Here is a 21,872-nt window from a genome sequence, read left to right on the forward strand (position 1 = left end):
AAAAGATGTTCATTTTCTGTCAGATCTGTGTGCAGCTTTTTTTTTTTTTTTTTTTTTTTTTAACAGAGGCACAGAGAGAGGGACTGATAGGGACAGACAGGAAGGGAGAGAGATGAGAAGCATCAATTCTTCGTTGCGGCTCCTTAGTTGTTTATTGATTGCTTTCTCATATGTGCCTTGACTGGGGGGCTACAGCAGAATGAGTGACCCCTTGCTCCAGCCAGTGACCTTAGGCTTCAAGCCAGCAACCTTTGGGCTCAAGCCAGTGACCCCACACTCAAGCTGGTGAACACATGTTCAAGCAGGCAACCTTAGGGTCTTGAACCTGGGTCCTCCGCATCCCAGTCTGATGCTCTATCCACTGCACCACTGCCTGGGCAGGCCTGTATTCAGCTTTGCCCTTCTGCCTTCTTCAGCCTTACCCTGGCATTATTAAAATTTGTCTGCTTAGTAATGTCAGAAATATATGGTATACAAAATTACTCTCTTTATTCTGATGTAAAAGAAATTAATTTACTTGAGAGTTCCCCAGTTGAAGTTAGATATTGTGTGACCACGGTATTTTTAATGCCCTTTTGTTGGGTATATATTAGTGTGTATGTTTATAAACATATAGAGATTTTCTAGCCTATTTATTTGAGGTTCAACCTGATACAACCTGGAAATATTTTTATTTCATTAAATGCATGAGAGTGAGTTTCTTTGGATTTACTAACAGGCCTGAGGAAGGAAAAGCATTGCTTTGGCTCTTCTCTGAGAGGTGTGCTCTATGAGGCGGTAATGAGAAACCTAAGCAGTGAAGCCCCAGGGAGAGCCAGTACCTGGCTTCACAGAGATTTGTTTAGCATGTAGTGATGACACCACATAAGCTGAAAGTCAGATCAGTGCCAAGTTAGAGATGGAGCTGCCAGTCCACAGAGAAAGCCTCCTTTCCACGCCTATTGCAGCTGTGTCAACTGGTGCTTATACAAATCTCTTACACCTCTGAACAGGAGAAATCCTAGATTTGTTTCTGAGAATTTAGGTCACCCTCTCTAATCCTGTGCTTCCTAGTTGATTTCAGGCATCTTGCTCTATCAGTAATGATGGCAGGTCCCTTCTCTAGTGTGTTGCCCTGTATACTGACTTACTGCCAAAGCGTTACATGTTGGGGTAGACGGTAGGGGTGTCGGAGATTGTGGGGATAAGGAGAGAAAGTGTGGATGGGGTGCCTTAGATGCTTCTTAAAATGTCCTATTTTAGGTTGTCTGACACCATGGCAGAAAGAGCAGACATTCTGTACATCTACTTTCCCAGCTTAAAAATCTCATCTTTGTGAGAGTGATTATTTTGAGAAGGCTTGTGTGGCCTTGTCCTAACAAACAACATTATGGACTAACAGAGCTAGAAGTTTGACGCAGATAGTGAACCTTCCCATAAGTTTAATCTTGAGTGAGAATCAGTTTTTGTCCCTGATTTTTGGATACTGGCCTCCTATTCTCTACTCTCTACTCAGACATCTCTGTATGGCCAGGAAAAAAGCTTAAGAATGGAATACGTGTTGCCTAACCAAGTGATGGCACCATGGATAGAGCATCGGCCTGGGATGCTGAGGGCCCAGGGTCAAAATCCCGAGGTCACAGGCTTGAGCGTGGAATCATAGACATGACCCCATGGTCGCTGGCTTGAACAAGGGGTCACTCGCTCTGCTGTAGCGCCGCACACACACATCAAGGCACACATGAGAAAGCAATCAATTAAAAACTAAGGTGCCGCAACAAAGAATTGATGCTTCTCATCTCTCTCCCTTCCTGTCTGCTGTCTGTTCCTATCTGTCCCTCTCTCTCTCAAAAAAAAAAAAGGAAGTGGAATACTTGTCAAGACCACCTGTGCTGCTTCAGGGTCTTACCTATCTCTATGTGATATTTCCCCTTCATAGTTAGTACTCTATTTCTTACACCAATACATTGAGCAAGAATATGAATTTGAATTAAGTAGCTTTGAACTTATGGTGCTGCCTTTTATTTTATTTTTTGAGCCTCTCTAGGATTAGAGGGTGGGGTGACATTTCTAGACTCTATAGTAGCAATTTGGCTTGTTAATGGCAGGAAATTGTGCTTCCTTATCTCTCTGTTCTCCCCTTTCCTAACTACTTTGCTTCTTTGACCCTGTTGTTCTTATCTCTTGAGTCTTTCCCAGGAACTAGAATTTAATTAGTAGGTCATTTGTAATCTATGGGCCTTGTCTTTCCTTTTTCCACTCCCTTTTATCCCTGCTACATATTTTGTTTCTTCTGAAGTGGTTTGTTTCTGAGAATTTAGGTCACCCTCTCTAATCCTGTGCTTCCTAGTTGATTTCAGGCATCTTGCTCTATCAGTAATGATGGCAGGTCCCTTCTCTAGTGTGTTGCCCTGTATACTGACTTACTGCCAAAGCGTTACATGTTGGGGTAGACGGTAGGGGTGTCGGAGATTGTGGGGATAAGGAGAGAAAGTGTGGATGGGGTGCCTAAGATGCTTCTTAAAATGTCCTATTTTAGGTTGTCTGACAGCTTCATGTACAGTGTTTTAGGATAACTTAAATATACTTTTTTATTTAGGATTTTAATAAAATAAGGTTTCATTCTGATGTGCAGGTTGTGTGTATGCATGTGTGAGTGAGCATTTGTATGTACATACGCCTATACAGATCTATATTATATATACAGTTTTTGTACTGTCATTTAAAATAAGATGTTTCTTAATAAAATATCAAAGTCTGGCCCTGGCCGGTTGGCTCAGTGGTAGAGCGTCGGCCTGGCGTGCAAGGGGTCCCGGGTTCGATTCCCGGCCAGGGCACACAGGAGAAGCGCCCATCTGCTTCTCCACCCCTCCCCCTCTCCTTCCTCTCTGTCTCTCTCTTCCCCTCCCGCAGCGAGGCTCCATTGGAGCAAAGATGGCCCGGGCACTGGGGATGGCTCCTTGGCCTCTGCCCCAGGCGCTAGAGTGGCTCCGGTCGCAACAGAGCGACGCCCCGGATGGGCAGAGCATCGCCCCCTGGTGGGCAGAGCGTCGCCCCCTGGTGGGCGTGCCGGGTCGGGCGCATGCGGGAGTCTGTCTGACTGTCTCTCCCCGTTTCCAGCTTCAGAAAAATACAAAAAAAATAAATAAATAAAAAATAAAATAAAATATCAAAGTCTTACCATTTCACGGTGTCATTGAAATTTTTTACAGGGGTAGGAGGAGGGAGGAAAGGTAAAGGCGGAAAATGATGGAAGGTTGCTTGACTTTGGGTGGTGAACACACAATACAGTATACAGATGATAAATTATAGAATTGTACACCTGAAACCTATATATTTTGGGGTGGTTTCTTTGAAATATGTATAATTTTATTAACCAATTTCACCCCAGTAAATTTAATAAAATAAGTTAATTAGTCCCGACTCAGTAGCTCAGTTGGTTAGAACATTGTCCTGACACGCCAAGGTTGTGGGTTCGATCCCAGGTCAGGGCACATACAAATATCAACCAATGCACTGCCTAGGTGGGTCAGGGATGCAGGCATCCCCAAACTACAGCCCCGCGGGCCGCATGCGGCCCCCTGAGGCCATTTATCCAGCCCCCTGCCGCACTTCTGGAAGAGGCACCTCTTTCATTGGTGGTCAGTGAGAGGAGCATTGTATGTGGCGGCCCTCCAACAGTCTGAGGGACAGTGAACTGGCCCCCTGTGTAAGAAGTTTGGGGACCCCTGATTCCCATTCTCCTGACACACTTAGGTCGTAGGAACAATCCCTGGTCACATACAAGAAGCAATCAATGAGTGCAGAATTAGATGAAACAACTATGTAGAACAAAGAGTTACTGCTTTTCTCCCCCTTTCTCTCTCTCTCCCCTTGCATCCCTCCATCAAATCAATGGAAAAAAAAAATTTTTTTTTAATATTTTATTTATTAATTTTTAGAGAGGAGTGTGTGTGAGAGAGAGAGAGAAGGGGGAGGAACAGGAAGCATCAACTCCCATATGTGCCTTGACCAGGCAAGCCCAGGGTTTCGAACCGGCAACCTCAGTGTTCCAGGTCGACGCCTTATCCCACTGCGCCACCGCAAGTCAGGCCAGAAAAAAAATTTTCATTAAAAAAAATTTAAAAAGAATCAACCAGCCTGACCAGGCAGTGGCACAGTGGATAGAGCATCGGACTGTGATGTGGAGGACCCAGTATTCCAGGTGTGAATTAGCACCTAGTTCGAGACCCCGAGGTCACCAACTTGAGCGCGGGCTCATCTGGTTTGAGCAAGGCTCACCAGCTTGAGCCCAAGGTCGCTGGCTCGAGCAAGGGGTCACTCGGTCTGCTGTAGCCCCCTGGTCAAGGCATATATGAGAAATCAATCAATGAACAACTAAGGAGCTGCAACAAAGAACTGATGTTTCTCATCTCTCTTTTTGTCTGTCTGTCCCTATCTGTCTCTCTCTCTGTCTCTGCCACAAAAAATAAAAACGGGCCCTGGCCGGTTGACTCAGCGGTAGAGCATCGACCTGGCGTGCAGGGGACCCGGGTTTGATTCCTGGCCAGGGCACATAGGAGAAGCGCCCATTTGCTTCACCCCCCTCCCCCTCCTTCCTCTCTGTCTCTCTCTTCCCCTCCCGCAGCCAGGGCTCCATTGGAGCAAAGATGGCTCGGGCGCTGGGGATGGCTCCTTGGCCTCTGCCCCAGGCGCTAGAGTGGCTCTGGTAGCAGCAGAGCGACGCCCCGGAGGGGCAGAGCATCGCCCCCTGGTGGGCAGAGCGTCGCCCCTGATGGGCATGCCGGGTGGATCCCGGTCGGGCGCATGCGGGAGTCTGTCTGACTGTCTCTCCCCGTTTCCAGCTTCAGAAAAATACAAAAAACAAACAAACAAACAAACAAAAAAACACCCCACCTTACCTGTGGTGGCACAGTGAATAAAGGTGTTGATCTGGAATGCTGAGGTCGCCAGTTCAAAACCCCAGGCTTGCCTAGTCAAAGCACATACGAGAAGCACCAATGAGTCGATGTTTCCCGCTTCCCCCTTCTCTCTCCTCTCCAAAATCAATACATAAAATGTTTTTAAATTTTTTGTTTATTTACTTATTCATTTTAGAGAAGAGATAGAGATACAGATAGAGATAGAGAAAGTGGGAGGAGCAGGAAGCATCAACTTCCATATGTTCAAGCCCAGGGTTTTGAACCTGCAAACTCAGTATTCCAGGTCGATGCTTTATCCACTGCACAACCAGAGGTCAGGCAATACATAAAATAATTTTTAAAAGATCTACTCTGGCCCTGGCCGGTTGGCTCAGCAGTAGAGCGTCAGCCTGACATGTGGAAGTCCCAGGTTCGATTCCCAGTCAGAGCACACAGGAGAAGCGCCCATCTGCTTCTCCACCCCTCCCCCTCTCCTTCCTCTCTGTCTCTCTCTTCCCCTCCCACAGCCAAGGCTCTATTGGAGCAAAGTTGGCCCGGGCACTGAGGACAGCTCCATGGCCTCTGCCTCAGGCGGTGGAATGGCTCTGGCTGCAACGGAGCAACGCCCCAAATGGGCAGAGCATCGCCCCCTGATGGGCATGCCAGGTGGATACTGGTTGGGCACATGCAGGAATCTGTCTGACTGCCTCCTTACTTCTAACTTCGGAAAAACACAAAAAAAAAATTAAAAAAAAATATATCTACTCTCTGTTCACAGATAAACCTCAATACAGGTATGTGCTACTTAATGACGTGGATATTTTCTCTTTTTTTTTAAGACTTTATTGAGCCTGACCAGGCAGTGGCACAGTGGATAGAGCGTCAGACTGGGATGCGGAAGACCCAGTTTCGCGACCCCGAGGTACCCAGCTTGAGCGAGGGCTCATCTGGTTTGAGCAAAAGCTCACCAGCTTGAGCCCAACGTCGCTGGCTCAAGCAAGGGGTTACTTGGTCTGCTGAAGGCCCGTGGTCAAGGCACATATAAGAAAGCAATCAATGAACAACTAAGGTGTCGCAACGAAAAACTGATGATTGATGCTTCTCATCTCTCTCTGTTCCTGTCTGTCCCTATCTATCCCTCTCTCTGACTCTCGCTCTGTCTCTGAAAAAATAAATAAAAATTTAAAAACAATAAAATAAAGACTTTATTGAGCCCTGGCCACATAGCTCAGCTGGTTCGAGCGTCATCCTGGAGCATGGAGGTTGCCGGTTCGATTCCAGGTCAGGGCACATTCAGGAGCAGCTCAATGTTCCTGTTTCTCTCCCCCTGCCTTTCTCACATAAATAAATAAATTAATTTTTTTTAAAAAGACTATTGATTTGACAGGGAGTGGAGGGGAAGAAGGGAGAAGAATCAACTCATAGTTGTTTTGTTTTAGTTGTTCATTACTTGCTTCTCATATGTGCCTTGACCAGACAAGCCCAAGGTTTTGAACCAGTAACCTCAGTGTTCCAGGTTGACGCTCTATTTACTGAGCCAGCACAGGCCAGGCAGTGTTTTCTGAGAAATACATCTATAGGCAATATTGTTGCATGAACATCATAGTGTGTATTAGCACCTAGTTGGTATAGCCTACTGCACAACTAAGCTATATATATATATATTCAGTCATGGGATTCAAATAATTTAACCAGTTCTCTGCCCTAATGACCATTTTAAGTATAAAAAAAGATATACTGAGGCCCTGGCTGGTTAGCTCAGTGGTAGAGTGTCGGCCTGGCTTGCAGGAGTCCTGGGTTCGATCCCTAGCCAGGGCACACAGGAGAAGTGCCCATCTGCTTTTCCACCCCTCCCCCTCTCCTTCCTCTCTGTCTCTCTCTTCCCCTGCCACAGCCAAGGCTCCATTGGAGCAAAGTTTGCCCGGGTGCTGAGGGTGGCTCTGTGGCCTCTGCCTCAGGCACTAGAATGGCTCTGATTGCAGCAGAGCACGCCCCGGATGGGCAGAGCATCGCCCCTTGGTGGGCATTCCAGGTGGATCCTGGTTGGGCGCATGCAGGAGTCTGTCTGACTGCCTCCCCGTTTCCAACTTAAGAGGGATACAGGCCTGACCTGTGGTGGCGCAGTGGATAAAGCGTCGACCTGGAAATGCTGAGGTCGCCGGTTTGAAACCCTGGGCTTGCCTGGTCAAGGCACATATGGGAGTTGATGCTTCCAGCTCTTCCCCCCGTCTCTCTCTCCTTTCTGTCTCTCTTTGTCTCTCCTCTCTAAAATGAATAAATGAAAAAAAAAATTTTTTAAAAAGGATACAAAAATAAATAAATAAATAAATAAATAAATAAAGATATACTGAAAGGTAGTTTATTATTTCATGCATTTAATACTTAAATAAGAACAATAAAAGAGGTACACAAAACTACGGTAGATTATAAGAAAGAGTTGGATTTTTTTTGTATTTTTGAAGTTGGAAATGGGGAGGCAGTCAGACAGACTCCCGCATGCGCCCGACCAGGATCCACCCGGCATGCCCACCAGGGGGCGATGCTCTGCCCATCTGGGGCATCACTCTGTTGCAACCAGAGCCATTCTAGTGCCTGAGGCAGAGGCCATAGAGCCATCCTCAGCGCCCAGGCCAACTTTGCTCCAATGGAGCCCTGGCTGCAGGAGGGGAAGAGAGAGACAGAGGAAGGAGAGGGGGAGGGGTGGAGAAGCAGATGGGCGCTTCTCCTGTGTGCCCTGGCCGGAATCGAACCTGGGACTCCTACACGCCAGGCCAACACTCTACCACTGAGTCAACCGGCCAGGGCCAAGAAAGAGTTTTAAAGCATTCATGGAAAAATATTGGCCTGACGTGGTGGTGCAGTGGATAAATGTCGACCTGGAATGCTGAGGTCGCCGGTTCAAAACCCTGGCTTGCCTGGTCAAGGCACATATGGGAGTTGATGCTTCCAGCTCCTCCCCCCTTCTCTCTTTCTGTCTCTCTCTCCTCTCTCTCCCTCTCTGTCTCTCTCTCTTCTCTAAAAATGAATAAATAAAAATAAAAAAAGAAAAATATTAAATAATACCTGACAAAAAAACAATATAAAACTGTTAAGATATTTACATATTGCTTTTTTTTTTTTATAGCAAGAGAGACAGAGAGTGACAAACATACAGGAAGGGAAAGAGATAAGAAGCATCAGTTCTTTGTTCCAGCACCTTAGTTTTTCATTGACTGCTTTCTCATATGTGCCTTGACCAGAGGCTACAGCAAAGCCAGTGATCCCTTGCTCAAGCCAGCAACCTTGGGCTCAAGGCAGTGACCCCTCAACTGGTAAGCTTGTGCTCAAGCCAGCAACCTTGGATATTCGAACCTGGGTCCTTTCTGTCCCAGGCCGATGTTCTATCCACTGTGCCACTGCCTGATCAGGCCTATATTGCTTCTTGATTGCTGTCTTCACTTGCAGCTTTCTTTACTTTTATTGGAGCATCATCAGCTGTGTTATTTATCCTTAATCATCTTTTCACTATAGGAGTACAATCTCATTCCTTTACCTATGGACCGAATGAACATTGCTAGGGACACTTAGAATACACTGTTGCACAAATGAACTTTAAAAAATAGCAAGGAGCCTGACCACGCGGTGGCGCAGTGGGTAGAGCGTCGGACTGGGATGAGGAAGGACCCAGGTTCGAGACCCTGGGGTTGCCAGCTTGAGCGCAGGCTCATCTGGCTTGAGCAAAAAGCTCACTAGCATGAACCCAAGGTCACTGGCTCGAGCAAGGGGTTACTCAGTCTGCTGAAGGCCCAAGGTCATGGCACATATGAGAAAGCAATCAATGAACAACTACGGTGTTGCAATGAAAAACTGATGATTGATGCTTCTCATCTCTCTTCGTTCCTGTCTGTCTGTCCCTATCTATCCCTCTATCTGACTCTCTCTCTGTCCCTTTAAAAAAAAAAAAAAAAAAAGGCAAGGAATGTAAATTTGTGATTTTCACATTGGGTGTCTGCCCAGGCGCCCACCTTAGAGAGAACACTGACTACAAGTGCCATTTTAACAACCAGTTCACCAAACTCAACCAAAAGTTAGGTATTGGTTCTGCCAAACTGGTGCGAACTGGCTGAATCCCACCATTGGGTATATTACTCCTAGGGTACACATCTGTACAGCATGTTAATGTGCTGAATACTGTAGGAAGTTGTTACATAATAATATTTGTGAACCTAAACATAGGAAAGATACAATACAAATATGATATTAAAGTTGAAGAATGGTACAATTGCCTGACCAGGTGGTGGCGCAGTGGATAGAGTGTCAGACTGGGATGCTGAGGATCCAGGTTCAAGACCCCAAGGTCGCTGGCTCGAGCAAGGGGTTACTCAATCTGCTGAATGCCCACAGTCAAGGCACGTATGAGAAAGCAATCAATGACAACTAAGGTGTTGCAATGCGCAACAAAAAACTAATGATTGATGCTTCTCATCTCTCTGTTCCTGTCTGTCTGTCCCTGTCTATCCCTCTCTCTGACTCTTTCTCTGTCTCTGTAAAAAATAAATAAATAAGTAAATAAATAAAAGAATAGTACAACTGTATAGGGCACTGTATTGGTACTCCTCACCATGAGTAGAGCCTGCAGGACTATAAGTTGCTCTGGGTGAGTCAGTGAGTGAATGTGAAGACCTAGGACATTACTGTATATTAGTGTAGACTGTATAAACACTGTATACTTTGGCTACTCTAAATTAAAAAAAAACGAGATTAAATATCAAGTATGAGAGAAAATGGTGCAGTCAAGAAAACAGTAAGCACAAGTGCCTGACCAGGCGGTTGCACAGTGGGTAGAGCATCGGACTGGGACACAGAGGACCCAGGTTCAAAACCCCATGGTCACTGGCTTGAGTGCGGGCTCATCTGGCTTGAGCACGGGTCATCACATTGAGTGTAGGGTTGCTGGCTTGAGCATGGGATAATAGATATGACCCCATGGTTGCTGGCTTGAGCCTAAAGGTCACTGGCTTGAGCCCAGAGGTCACTGGCTTAAAGCCCAAGGTCGCTGGCTTGAACAAGGGGTCACTTACTCTGCTGGAGTGCTGCCCCCCCACACACACACATCAAGGCACATACGGGAAAGTAATCAATGAGCAATTAAGGTGTCACAATGAAGAATTGATGCTTCTTATCTCCCTTCCTGTCTGTCCCTATCCCTCTCTCTGTCTCTTTTTGTAGCAAATAAAAAGAAGAGACACAGTAAGCACAAGATGTATGAGGCTGCTGCCAAAATAACACCTACAGCAAAGTTGTTATTCTAAAATAACAGAGAAAGTATAGTAGAATAAATACATAAACCAGTAATGATAGTCATTTATCATTACCAAGTATTCAGTAATATAGTCGTTTATCATTACCAACTATTATGTACTGTACATAATTGTATGTGGTATACTTTTACACAATTGGCAGTGCAGTTGGTTTGCACCAGCATTGCCACAAACATGAGTAATGCAATCTACTACAACATTATGAGGACTACAATGTCACTAGGCAATAGGGTTTTTCAGCTCCATTATAATATGGGATTCATGTATGTAGTCCTTCATTGAATAAAGCATCATTATGTGATATATGACTGTACTAAGTTTTTTCTGTCCAACTGACCTAATGAGGGACAAGTGGCAGGAAGGCATTCTTTCCCCTGTTGAGGTCTTCTAACCCATTCACACTTTCTGCCTTTTCCTTAACTAGCTACTCCTCACCTAGTAATCTTTAAATATAAAAACCACAAAAACATCCTGACCAGGCGGTGGCGCAGTGGACAGAGCGTCAGACTGGGATGCTGAGGACCCAGGTTCGAGACCCCAAGGTCGCCAGCTTGAGCGCGAGCTCATCTGGTTTGAGCAAAGCTCACCAGCTTGGACCCAAGGTCGCTGGCTCAAGCAAGGGGTTACTTGGTCTGCTGAAGGCCCACGGTCAAGGCACATATGAGAAAGCAATCAATGAATAACTAAGGTGTCGCAATGAAAAACTGATGATTGATGCTTCTCATCTCTCTCCGTTCCTGTCTGTCTGTTCCTATCTATCCCTCTCTCTGATTCTCTATCTGTAAAAAATAAATAAATAGATAGATAGATAGATAGATAGATAGATAGATAGATAGATAGATAGATAGATAGATGATAGATAAATATAAAACCCACAAAAACAGCCTGACCAGGTGGTGGCACAATGGATGGAGCGTCAGACTGGGCTGTGGAGGACCCAGGTTCAAGACCCCAAGGTCGCCAGCTTGAGCGCGGGCTCATCTGGTTTGGGCAGAGCTCACCAGCTTGGACCGAAGGGGTCACTGACTTGAGCAAGGGGTCGCTTGGTCTGCTGAAGGTCCACGGTCAGGGTACATATGAGGGAGCAATCAATGAACAACTAAGGTGTTGCAACAACATACTAGTGATTGGTGCATCTCGTCTCTCTCCGTTCCTGTCTGTCTATCCCTATCTATCCCTCTCTCTGGCTCTCTCTCTGTCTTTGTAAAAATTAAAAAAAAAAAAAAAAAAAACAACCACAAAAACATTTATTTATTGACTTTAATAAGAGAATCTCCTAGTCGATTGTCCTGACTAGGAGAATTGAACCAGCAACCTCTGAGCTTCGGAACACTGCTTTAACCAACCGAGCTACGCAGCTCTTTTTTTTTTTTTTTTTTTTTTTTTTGAGAGAGAGGGAGGGAGGATGAAAGGGAGAGAGATAAGAAGCATCAACTTGTAGTTGAAACACTTTAGTTGTTCATTGATTGCCTCTCGTAAGTGCCTTGACCAGGGGGCTCAGGCTGAGCCAGTGATCCCTTGCTCAAGCCAGTGACCTTTTGGCTCAAGCCAGCGACCATGGGATCATGTTGATGATCCCACGCTCAATCCAGTCGCTCTGTGCTCAAGCCAGCGAATGCAGGGTTTCAAGTGCTCTTGAAGTACTCTATCCACTGTACCATCACCAGTCAGGCTCAGCTGGTATTCTTAACAGGCAGAGCAAGTTGAAATAAGAAATGAAGTGAGAATGGAGAGTTTTGATTGGCTTTTTTTTTTATACTTTTTTTTTTTTTTTTTACAGAGACAGAGAGTCAAAGAGAGGGATAGATAGGGACAGACAGACAGGAATGGAGAGAGATGAGAAGCATCAATCATCAGTTTTTCCTTGTGGCACGTTAGTTGTTCATTGATTGCTTTCTCATCATATGTGCCTTGACCGTGGGCTACAGCAGACCCAGTAACCCCTTGCTCGAGCCAGCAACCTTGGGTCCAAGCTGGTGAGCTTTTTGCTCAAACCAGATGAGCCCGCGCTCAAGCTGGCAACCTCAAGGTCTCGAACCTGGGTCCTTTCGCATCCCAGTCCAATGCTCTATCCACTGCGCCACTGTCTGGTCAGGCTACGTTTTTGTTTTGTTTTTTTAATTTATTTATTCATTATAGAGAGGAGAGAGAGAGAGAGAAGGGGGGAGGAGCAGGAAGCATCAACTCCCATATGTGCCTTGACCAGGCGAGCCCAGGGTTTTGAACCGGCAACCTCAGCGTTTCCAGGTTGACGCTTTATCCACTGCACCACCACAGGTCAGGCCTGGCTTGTTTTTTATTTTTTCTTTACAAGGACAGAGAGAGTAAGAGAGAGGGATAGATAGGGACAAACAGACAGGAACGGAGAGAGATGAGAAGCATCAATCATCAGTTTTTCATTGCAACACCTTAGTTGTTCATTGATTGCTCTCTCATATGTGCTTGACCGCAGGTCTTCAGAAGACCGAGTAACTCCTTGCTTGACCCAGCGACCTTGGGTCTAAGCTGGTGAGCATTTTTTATTTTGCTCAAGCCAGATGAGCTCACGCTCAAGCTGGCAACCTCGGGGTCTCGAACCTGGGTCCTCGGCATTCCAGTCCAACACTCTATCCACTGTGCCACTGCCTGGTCAGACTTGATTGGCTTATTAAATTTACAAATTCCTACCTTCTCTCATCTCCCATCTCCACCCCACTCCCTTCCCTAAAAGCAAACAACCAAGAGAGAACAGTAGCTAAAGGAAATGATTATGGTCCTTGTGTGGGAGTACAGTCAATGCTGAGATACAAGGTAGAAACATCAGGTTCAGAGAGGCTTGAAAATAGTGAATTTGTTTTGCATTCTTAGTTAATAATGTGCTTGTTGCTATCTCAGTCCAATTCAGCACACATTTATTAAGCAAATACAAGTAGCAGTCTGGTTGTGGCACAAACCTCATTGATAGCCAGGGCTGAACAGACAGACCCATCTGACTGGCAAAATGGGTGTCCCTATCTAGTAGTGTAGAGTTCCCAAAAGCTGCTCCATTGGAAATAAGGATGCCTTTTAAAAAAAACCAAAAAACACCTAGATTACCCCTGGCAGTGGCACAGTGGATGGAGCATCAGACTGGGACACTGAGGACCAAGGTTCAAAACCCCGAGGTCTCTTCCTTGAGCACAGGCTCACCAGCTTGAACACAGGGTTGCTGGCTTGAGTGTGGGATCATGGACATGACCCCATGGTCACTGGGTTGAGCCCAAGGTCACTGGCTTGAGCAAGGGATCACTTGTTCTGCTGTAGCCTCCAGGTCAAGGCACATGTGAGAGACTAATTAATGAACAACTAAGGTGTCACAGTGAAAACTTGATGCTTCTCATCTCTCTCCCTATCTGTCTGTCTCTATCTGTTCTTCTGTCTCGCAAAAAAAATAAAATGAAAAAATAAAAAAACTAGATTTCTGTTTTTTCTTTTACTCTATTTTTTTTTTTTTTTAGATTTTATCTATTCATTTTTAGAGAGAAAGGAGAGAGAGAGAAGGTGGGAGGAACAGAAAGCATCATCTCCCACATATTCTTTGACCAGGGAAGCCCAGGGTTTCAAACCAGCGATCTCAGTGTCCTGGGTTGATGCTTTATCCACCGTGCCACCACAGGTCAGGCCAAGATGCCTTTTTTAAATACAGGCAGATAATACCAAAGTCAAGGACATATAAACACCTATGTTCAACAATTAGCCTTTCCAGGCAAGCTCTCAAAGTCAATGTTGAGGGAATTGAACACCTACTACTAGGCTATGTGTAGTAATTGCTTTTTGGTAAATACATTGCTCACAAAAATTAGGGGATATTTCAAAATGAATATAAAGCAATAAAAAAATAGCATTTTGGCCTGACCTATGGTGGCGCAGTGGATCAAGCTTTGACCTGGAATGCTGAGGTTGCCAGTTCAAAAAAACCCTGGGCTGTCTCAGTCAAGACTCATATGGCAGAGTTGATTGTTCCTGCTCCTCTTCCCCTTCTCTCTCTCTCTGTCTCTCTTCTCTAAAATGAATAAATAAATATAAAAATAAATAAATAAATCCTTTTGTGTGTGTGTGTGTGTGTGTGTGTGTGTGTGTGTGTGTGTGTGTGACAGAGAGAGGGACAGTTTGGGACAGACAGGAAGGTAGAGAGATGAGAAGCATCAATTCTTTGTTGCAGCACCTTAGTTCATTGATTGCTTTCTCATATGTGCCTTGACAGGGGAAGGGTGGGACGGGGGGCTACAGCAGACCGAATGACTCCTTAGCTCAAGCCAGTGACCTTGGGCTCAAGCTGCTGAGCTTGCTCAAACCAGATGAGTCTACCCTCAAGCTGGCAACCTCGGGATTTGAACCTGGGTCCTCCGCGTCCTAGTCCAACGCTCTATGCACTGCACCACCGCCTGGTCAGGCTGATTGTTTTTTATTTTTTATTTTTTTATTTTTATTTTTTTAATAATTTTATTTTTTTAATGGGGCGACATCAATAAATCAGGATACATATATTCAAAGATAACAAGTCCAGGTTATCTTGTCGTTCAATTATGTTGCATACCCATCACCCAAAGTCAGATTGTCCTCTGTCACCTTCTATCTAGTTTTCTTTGTGCCCCTCCCCCTCCCCCTTTCCCTCTCCCTTTCCCCTCTCCCTTCGTAACCACCACACTCTTATCAATGTCTCTTAGTTTCACTTTTATGTCCCACCTACGTATGGAATAATGCAGTTCCTGGTTTTTTCTGATTTACTTATTTCGCTTCGTATCATGTTATCAAGATCCCACCATTTTGCTGTAAATGATCCTATGTCATCATTTCTTATGGCTGAGTAGTATTCCATAGTGTATATGTGCCACATCTTCTTTATCCAGTCATCTATTGACGGGCTTTTTGGTTGTTTCCATGTCCTGGCCACTGTGAACAATGCTGCAATAAACATGGGGCTGCATGTGTCTTTACGTATTAATGTTTCTGAGTTTTTGGGGTATATACCCAGTAGAGGGATTGCTGGGTCATATGGTAGTTCTATTTTCAGTTTTTTGAGGAACCACTATACTTTCTTCCATAATGGTTGTACTACTTTACATTCCCACCAACAGTGGATGAGGGTTCCTTTTTCTCCACAGCCTCTCCAACATTTGCTATTACCTGTCTTGTTAATAATAGCTAATCTAAAAAGTGTGAGGTGGTATCTCATTGCAGTTTTTATTTGCATTTCTCTAATAGCTAAAGAAGATGAGCATCTTTTCATATATCTGTTGGCCTGATTGTTTTTTATTAAACAAGAACATCTGAAAAGCAAAGAATAAGTCAAAGAAAGTTCAATTATGCAAATGAGATGCAAAACCAACTTTTATTTCATTGGTGAAAATGCACTATACAAAAGGCTGAAAGTACTGGAGTATCTATCGACACGTTTCTTTTTTTTTTTTTTTTTTTTTTTTGTATTTTTCTGAAGCTGGAAACGGGGAGAGACAGTCAGACAGACTCCCGCATGCGCCTGACCGGGATCCACCCGGCACGCCCACCAGGGGCAAACGCTCTGCCCACCAGGGGGCGATGCTCTGCCCCTCTGGGGCGTCGCTCTGCTGCGACCAGAGCCACTCTAGCGCCTGGGGCAGAGGCCAAGGAGCCATCCCCAGCGCCCGGGCCATCTTTGCTCCAATGGAGCCTTGGCTGCGGGAGGGGAAGAGAGAGACAGAGAGGAAGGAGGAGGGGAGGGTGGAGAAGCAAATGGGCGCTTCTCCTATGTGCCCTGGCCGGGAATCGAACCCGGGTCCCCCGCACGCCAGGCCAACGCTCTACCGCTAAGCCAACCGGCCAGGGCCTATCCACACGTTTCTTGATCTTGAAGTGCACATCTTGCCTGACCAGGCGGTGGCGCAGTGGATAGAGCGTCAGACTGGGATGCAGAGGACCCAGGTTCGAAACCCTGAGGTCACTGGCTTGAGCAGGGGGTCACTCGGTCTGTTATAGCCCCCAGGTCAAGGCACATATGAGAAAGCAATCAATGAACAACTAAGTTGCCACAACGGAGAGTTGATGCTTCTCATCTCCCTTCCTGTCTGTCTGTCCCTATCTGTCCCTCCCTCTCTCCCTCTCTCTCTCTGTCACACACACACAAAAAGAAAAGAAAGTGCATATCCTGCAATTTCCTAGCCCTTGCAATGTCCCTGCAACACGATTTGCCCAAATGCGAATCCATAGGACATCTTGAAGCTGGTCAAACGACAGTGGCAATAGCACCTGGAACATCCCAAAGCGTAATTAGCAGACTGTGGAATTGCTTTCAAGAGACTGGCACAGTACAAAGAAGATAAAGGCAGGGTCGCCCATCTGCCACAACAGCAAGAGAGGACCGCTACTTGACCTTATTGGCAAGAAGGAACAGATGCAGCAATGCAACAGCTGCAGGGACAATTTCTTGCTGCCACTAGACAATGGATATGCACCCAGACCATACGAAATCAGCTCCATCATGTTGGACTGCATGCCATTATCTGCTGAACACCGTAGAACCTGTAGAAGGTGGGCTGATGATTGTCACTGGACCCGTAATAAGTAGTCAACTGTCCTCTTCTCTGAGACATTGTTCAGTCTGCAGCCTGACAATCATTGTGTCCTGATCTGGCGTGAATGAGGAACACGGGAGAACCCACGTTTCATGTGAGAAAGGGACTCCTTTGGTGGTGGTGGAATCATGGTGCGGGCTGGCATCAGCATTGGTGGTCGTACCAACTTCCACGTCATCAGAAACGGATCTCTGACTACTGTCAGATATCGAGATGAGGCCCTGCACCCTATAGTGGAATCCTATGCTGGAGCAGTTGGAAACAACTTCCTTTCTTTTCATGGATGATAATATTGCAAGTCCCCACCATATGCATCTCGTTAACAACATGCTTCAGAGGCATTAATCAAATGCATGGACTGGCCTTCACGTTCTCCTACCTGAATCCCATTGAACATGCTTGGGATGCACTGGGAAGACGTCTGGCAAACCGTCCAATGCCTCCCACCACACTTCTTGAGCTGGAGGTTGAGCAAGAGTGGCAGAGGATCCCACAAGAACTGCTGGACAGTCTGATCCTGTCCTGCCCCATTGCTGTCAGTGTGTTTTGGCAGTCTTGGGTGACCATACACCCTACTGAACAGACAATGTGTGGCACTCTCGTCCAGTTTGACATGCTTCTGTTCACCCCCACCAATATATCACTTGCTACTCAATCAGGATTATTGAGTTTGCATCTCATTTGCACAATCAAACAACTTTCTTTGACTTGTCATTTGGTTTGCTTTTCTGATGTTGTTTAATAAAAAAAATCAAATGCTTATTTTTTTTATCACTTCATATTCATTTTGAAATATCCCCTAATTTTTGTAAACGGTGTACATTTGACAACAATGTGTGCATTGGTTTTGAAGGACATTCCTCCCTTGAGGTCACCTACCAGGCCTAGCTGTAGCCTTTGATTAGTCACTGTTCCTCTCAAGGTACCCTTCCAGGTCCCAGTAACCACTACTTTCCTTTGTCCTTTTACTCCTAAGGCTGTTCCTAGCCTCCAGACCCACCCTTTACCGCACTTTTTTTATTTATTTATTTACTCGTTTTAGAGAGGAGAGAGAGAGAGAGAAGGGGGGAGGGAGCAGGAAGCATCAACTCCCATATGTGCCTTGACCAGGCAAGCCTGGGGTTTCCAACCAGCGACCTCAGCATTTCCAGGTCGACGCTTTATCCATGCCAGCACAGGTCAGGCACTTTGCCCACACTTTTTTTTTTAATTAATTTTTTCTTTCTTTTTTTTTTTTACAGAGACGAAGAGAGTCAGAGGGATAGATGGGGACAGACAGGAATAGAGAGATGAAAAGCATCAATCATTAGTTTTTCGTTGCAACACCTTAGTTGTTCATTGATTGCTTTCTCATATGTGCCTTGACCATGGGCCTGCAGCAGACCGAGTAACCCCTTGCTCGAGCCAGCAACCTTGGATCCAAGCTGGTGAGCTTTTTGCTCAAACCAGATGAGCCCGCGCTGAAGCTGGTGACCTTGGGGTCTCGAATCTGGGTTTTCTGCATCCCAGTCCGACGCTCTATCCACTGTGCCACCGCCCAGTCAGGCCTTGCCCACACTTTTTTTTGTATTTCTCTGAAGCTGGAAACGGGAGGCAGTCAGACAGACTCCCGCATGTGCCCAACCGGGATCCACCCGGCACACCCACCAGGGGGCGATGCTCTGCCCATCCGGGGCTCGCTCTGTCAGGACCAGAGCCACTCTAGCGCCTGAGACAGAGGCCAAGGAGCCATCCCCAGCGCCCGGGCCATCTTTTGCTCCAATGGAGCCTCGGCTGCGGGAGGGGAAGAGAGAGACAGAGAGGAAGGAGAGGGGGAGGGGTGGAGAAGCAGATGGGCGCCTCTCCTGTGTGCCCCGGCCGGGAATCAAACCTGGGACTTCCGCACACCAGACCGACGCTCTACCACTGAGCCAACCAGCCAGGGCCTGCCCACACTTTTTAAATATAACCCTTCATGCCTGACCAGGTGGTGACACAATGGATAAAGCGTCCACCTGGGGCGCTGAGGACCTAGGTTGAAAACCCTGAGGTTGCTGGCTTGAGTGCTGGCTTGAGCCCATGGTCACTGGCTTGAGTCCAGAGGTTGCTGGCTTGAGCAAGGGGTGACTGGTTTGACTGGAGCCCTCCAGTCAAGGTACATATGAGAAGCAATCAATGAACAACTAAAAGTGCTGTAAATATGAGTTGATGCTTCTCATCTCTTTCCTGTCTCTGTCTCTCTTGCGCTAAAAAGTAAAAAATTAAAAATAGTCCTTTATTATTTAGAGCATTCTTTTTTTTTAAGACTTTATTTATTCATTATAGAGAGGAGAAAGAGAGAGAGAGAAGGGGGGAAGAGCAGCAAGCATCAACTCCCATATGTGCCTTGACCAGGCAAGCCCAGGGTTTTGAACTGGCAATCTCAGTGTTTCCAGGTTGACGCTTTATGCACTGCGCCACCACAGGTCAGGCTAGAGCATTCTTTTAATAAACCTGGTAAAGGTAGGTGATCTTTTGGATTCATAAGCTTCATATTATCCATGTATTTGAACCTTTCTCTCATATATGTAACCTTAATTTGTTGGGGTTTTTTTAAAGATTTTATTTATTGATTTTAGAGAGAGTATAGATAGAGACAGAGAAAGGCAGGGAAGCATCAACTCATAGTAGTTGCTTCTCATATGTGCCTTGACTAGGCAAGCCTGGGGTTTTGAACTGGTGACCTCAGCATTTCAGGTCAACACTATCTACTGTATATACCACTACAGGTCAGACTGTAACTTCACATGCTTTTTTTTTTTTTTTTTTTTTTTTGAGAGAGAGACAGACAGAGAGATGAGAAGCATCAACTCATAGTTGCAGCACTTTAGTTGTTCATTGATTTCTTCTCCTGTGTGCCTTGACAGGGGGAGTAGGGGTAGGGGTGAAGGGCTCCAACTGAGCCAGTGACTCTTGCTCAAGCCAGGAACCTTGGGCTCAAGCCAGTGACCATGGGGTTATGTCTATGATCCCACCTCAAATTGGCAACCCCGGAGACCTCAGGGTTTCGAACCTGGGTCCTCAGCGTCACAGGTTGGCGTTCCACTGCACCACCTTATTATTTTTTTTAATTATTTTTATTTATTTATTCATTTTAGAGGGGGGAGAGAGAGAGAGAGAGGAGGAGGAGCAGGAAGCATCAACTCCCATATGTGCCTTGACCAGGCAAGGCCAGGGTTTTGAACTGGCAACCTCAGCATTCCAGGTCGATGCTTTATCCACTGCGCCACCACAGGTCAGGCCTTATTATTATTTTTTACAGAGACCGAGAGAGAGTCCAAGAAAGGGACAGATAGGGACAGACAGACAGGAACAGAGAGAGATGAGAAGCATCAATTTTTCATTGTGGCACTTTAGTTTTCATTGATTGGTTTTTTATATGTGCCTTGACGGGGGGGCTACAGCCAACTGAGTAACCCCTCGCTCAAGCCAGCGACCTTGGGTCCAAGCTGGTGAGCTTTTGCTCAAACCAGATGAGCCCACGCTTAAGCTGGCGATTTCGGGGTCTCCAACCTGAGTCCTCTGCATCCCAGCCCAACGCTCTATCCACTGTGCCACTACCTACCTGGTCAGGCTACACCACCTTATTCTTATGAGTCAACAGTACTAAAGGGTCAACTGCAGAATTAAGTATTGGTAGTAGAGAGTGACTCAAACCTGTGTGGTTCCCAAGTGTGGGGTAGTAGCAATCAAGGAGACATAAATCTGAGAGATAATAATAGCTCAGGCTCCTGTGACTTAGCTCCTAAAGAACCCAAGATGCTTAACAGCTTTTCAAGCTTTGTGACTGGAACTTTCTGTGTGTTTCAGGTCCCCAAAGCCTTACACAAGCTGATAGACTCTGCCTACTGGGGCACTGGTTTCTCCATAACCTCTCAGGATACCTCTAAGAAATCAGCTTAGAAATCCCTCAGAATGACAACTTTTGGCACATTCTGGTTTTTCTAAAGACAAAGTTTGAGCTAATATTCTAATAAAAAAAAAAAAAGCCTGACCAGGCGGTGGCGCAGTGGATAGAGCGTCGAACTGGGATGCCGAGGACCCAGGTTCAAGACCCCGAGTTGCCAGCTTGAACGTGGGCTCATCTGGTTTGAGCAAAAGCTCACCAACTTGGACCCAAGGTTGCTGGCTCGAGCAAGGGGTTATTCAGTCTGCTGAAGGCTCACGGTCAAGGCACATATGAGAAAGCAATCAATGAACAACTATGTGTCGCAATGCGCAACAAAAAACTAATGATTGATGCTTCTCATCTCTCCATTCCTGTCTGTCTGTCCCTGTCTGTCCCTCTCTCTGACTCTGTCTCTGTTAAAATAAAAAAAAAAAGACTATCAGCAGATTCCTTAACTGGGGTCATGTTTATCCCTCTGTTGTCAGTGGTAATAATTTCTTTGAATTCACTCCCTTAATTTATTATTTACCTCTCTGTCAAGATGAGGTGTATCATCACCCGACTGAGCGGTAGCGCAGTGGATAGAGCGTCAGCCTGGGACATTGAGGACTGAGGTTTGAAACCCCGAGGTCGCCAGCTTGAGCTTGGGGTCTCAGGCTTGAGTATGGGATCATAGACCTGACCCTGTGGTCACTGACTTAAGCCCAAAGGTCACTGGAAGCACAAGGTTGCTAGCTTGAGCAGTCTCTCACTTGAGCAAGGGTCAAGGCACATATGAGAAAGCAATCAATGAACTATGGTGCCGCAACTATGAGTTGATGATTCTCATCTCTCCCCTCTTCTCTGTCTGTCCCTATCTGTCCCCTCCCCAGACCCCTCTCTCTTGCTAAAAAAAAAAAGAAGAAAAAAGTGAGGTGTGTCGTATTAATTGCATCTTTGGGGCAAATTTTCCCACAAAGCACTTAATTTAAACCTATACATTTATATGGTGCTTTTTGACATGTGTTCTTTCCATATTTTACAGAAGAAATTGAGGCTCAGATAGAGCACTTGAATTGCCAAGGTCACACACAGAACTATTAAGTGGCAGATCCCAAGGACTTAAATACCAATAAGTGAACACCCTTTACAATTAAACAAACTAGGACTTTAACCTGTAAATTGCTGCTGCCTGTAAAGTTGCAAGGTTAGATTTCTATTGTACTTCTCTTTTAGG

The 21,872-nt window shown here is 45.8% G+C and overlaps 1 protein-coding gene across 1 annotated transcript in view; it reads left to right on the forward strand.

Moving 5' to 3' along the window:
• GABPB2 (GA binding protein transcription factor subunit beta 2) overlaps nt 1-20,996 on the forward strand; it is an 81,815-nt gene extending 60,819 nt beyond the window's left edge. The window contains exon 9 of the mRNA XM_066377400.1: nt 20,578-20,996. Coding sequence (XP_066233497.1) covers nt 20,578-20,670 — 93 coding nt within the window. The 3' untranslated portion in view covers nt 20,671-20,996. The remainder of the gene's footprint in view (nt 1-20,577) is intronic.
• Nucleotides 20,997-21,872: the final 876 nt, after the last annotated feature.

Source organism: Saccopteryx leptura, chromosome 3 (assembly GCF_036850995.1).
Source record: "Saccopteryx leptura isolate mSacLep1 chromosome 3, mSacLep1_pri_phased_curated, whole genome shotgun sequence".
Lineage (NCBI taxonomy): Eukaryota > Metazoa > Chordata > Mammalia > Chiroptera > Emballonuridae > Saccopteryx > Saccopteryx leptura.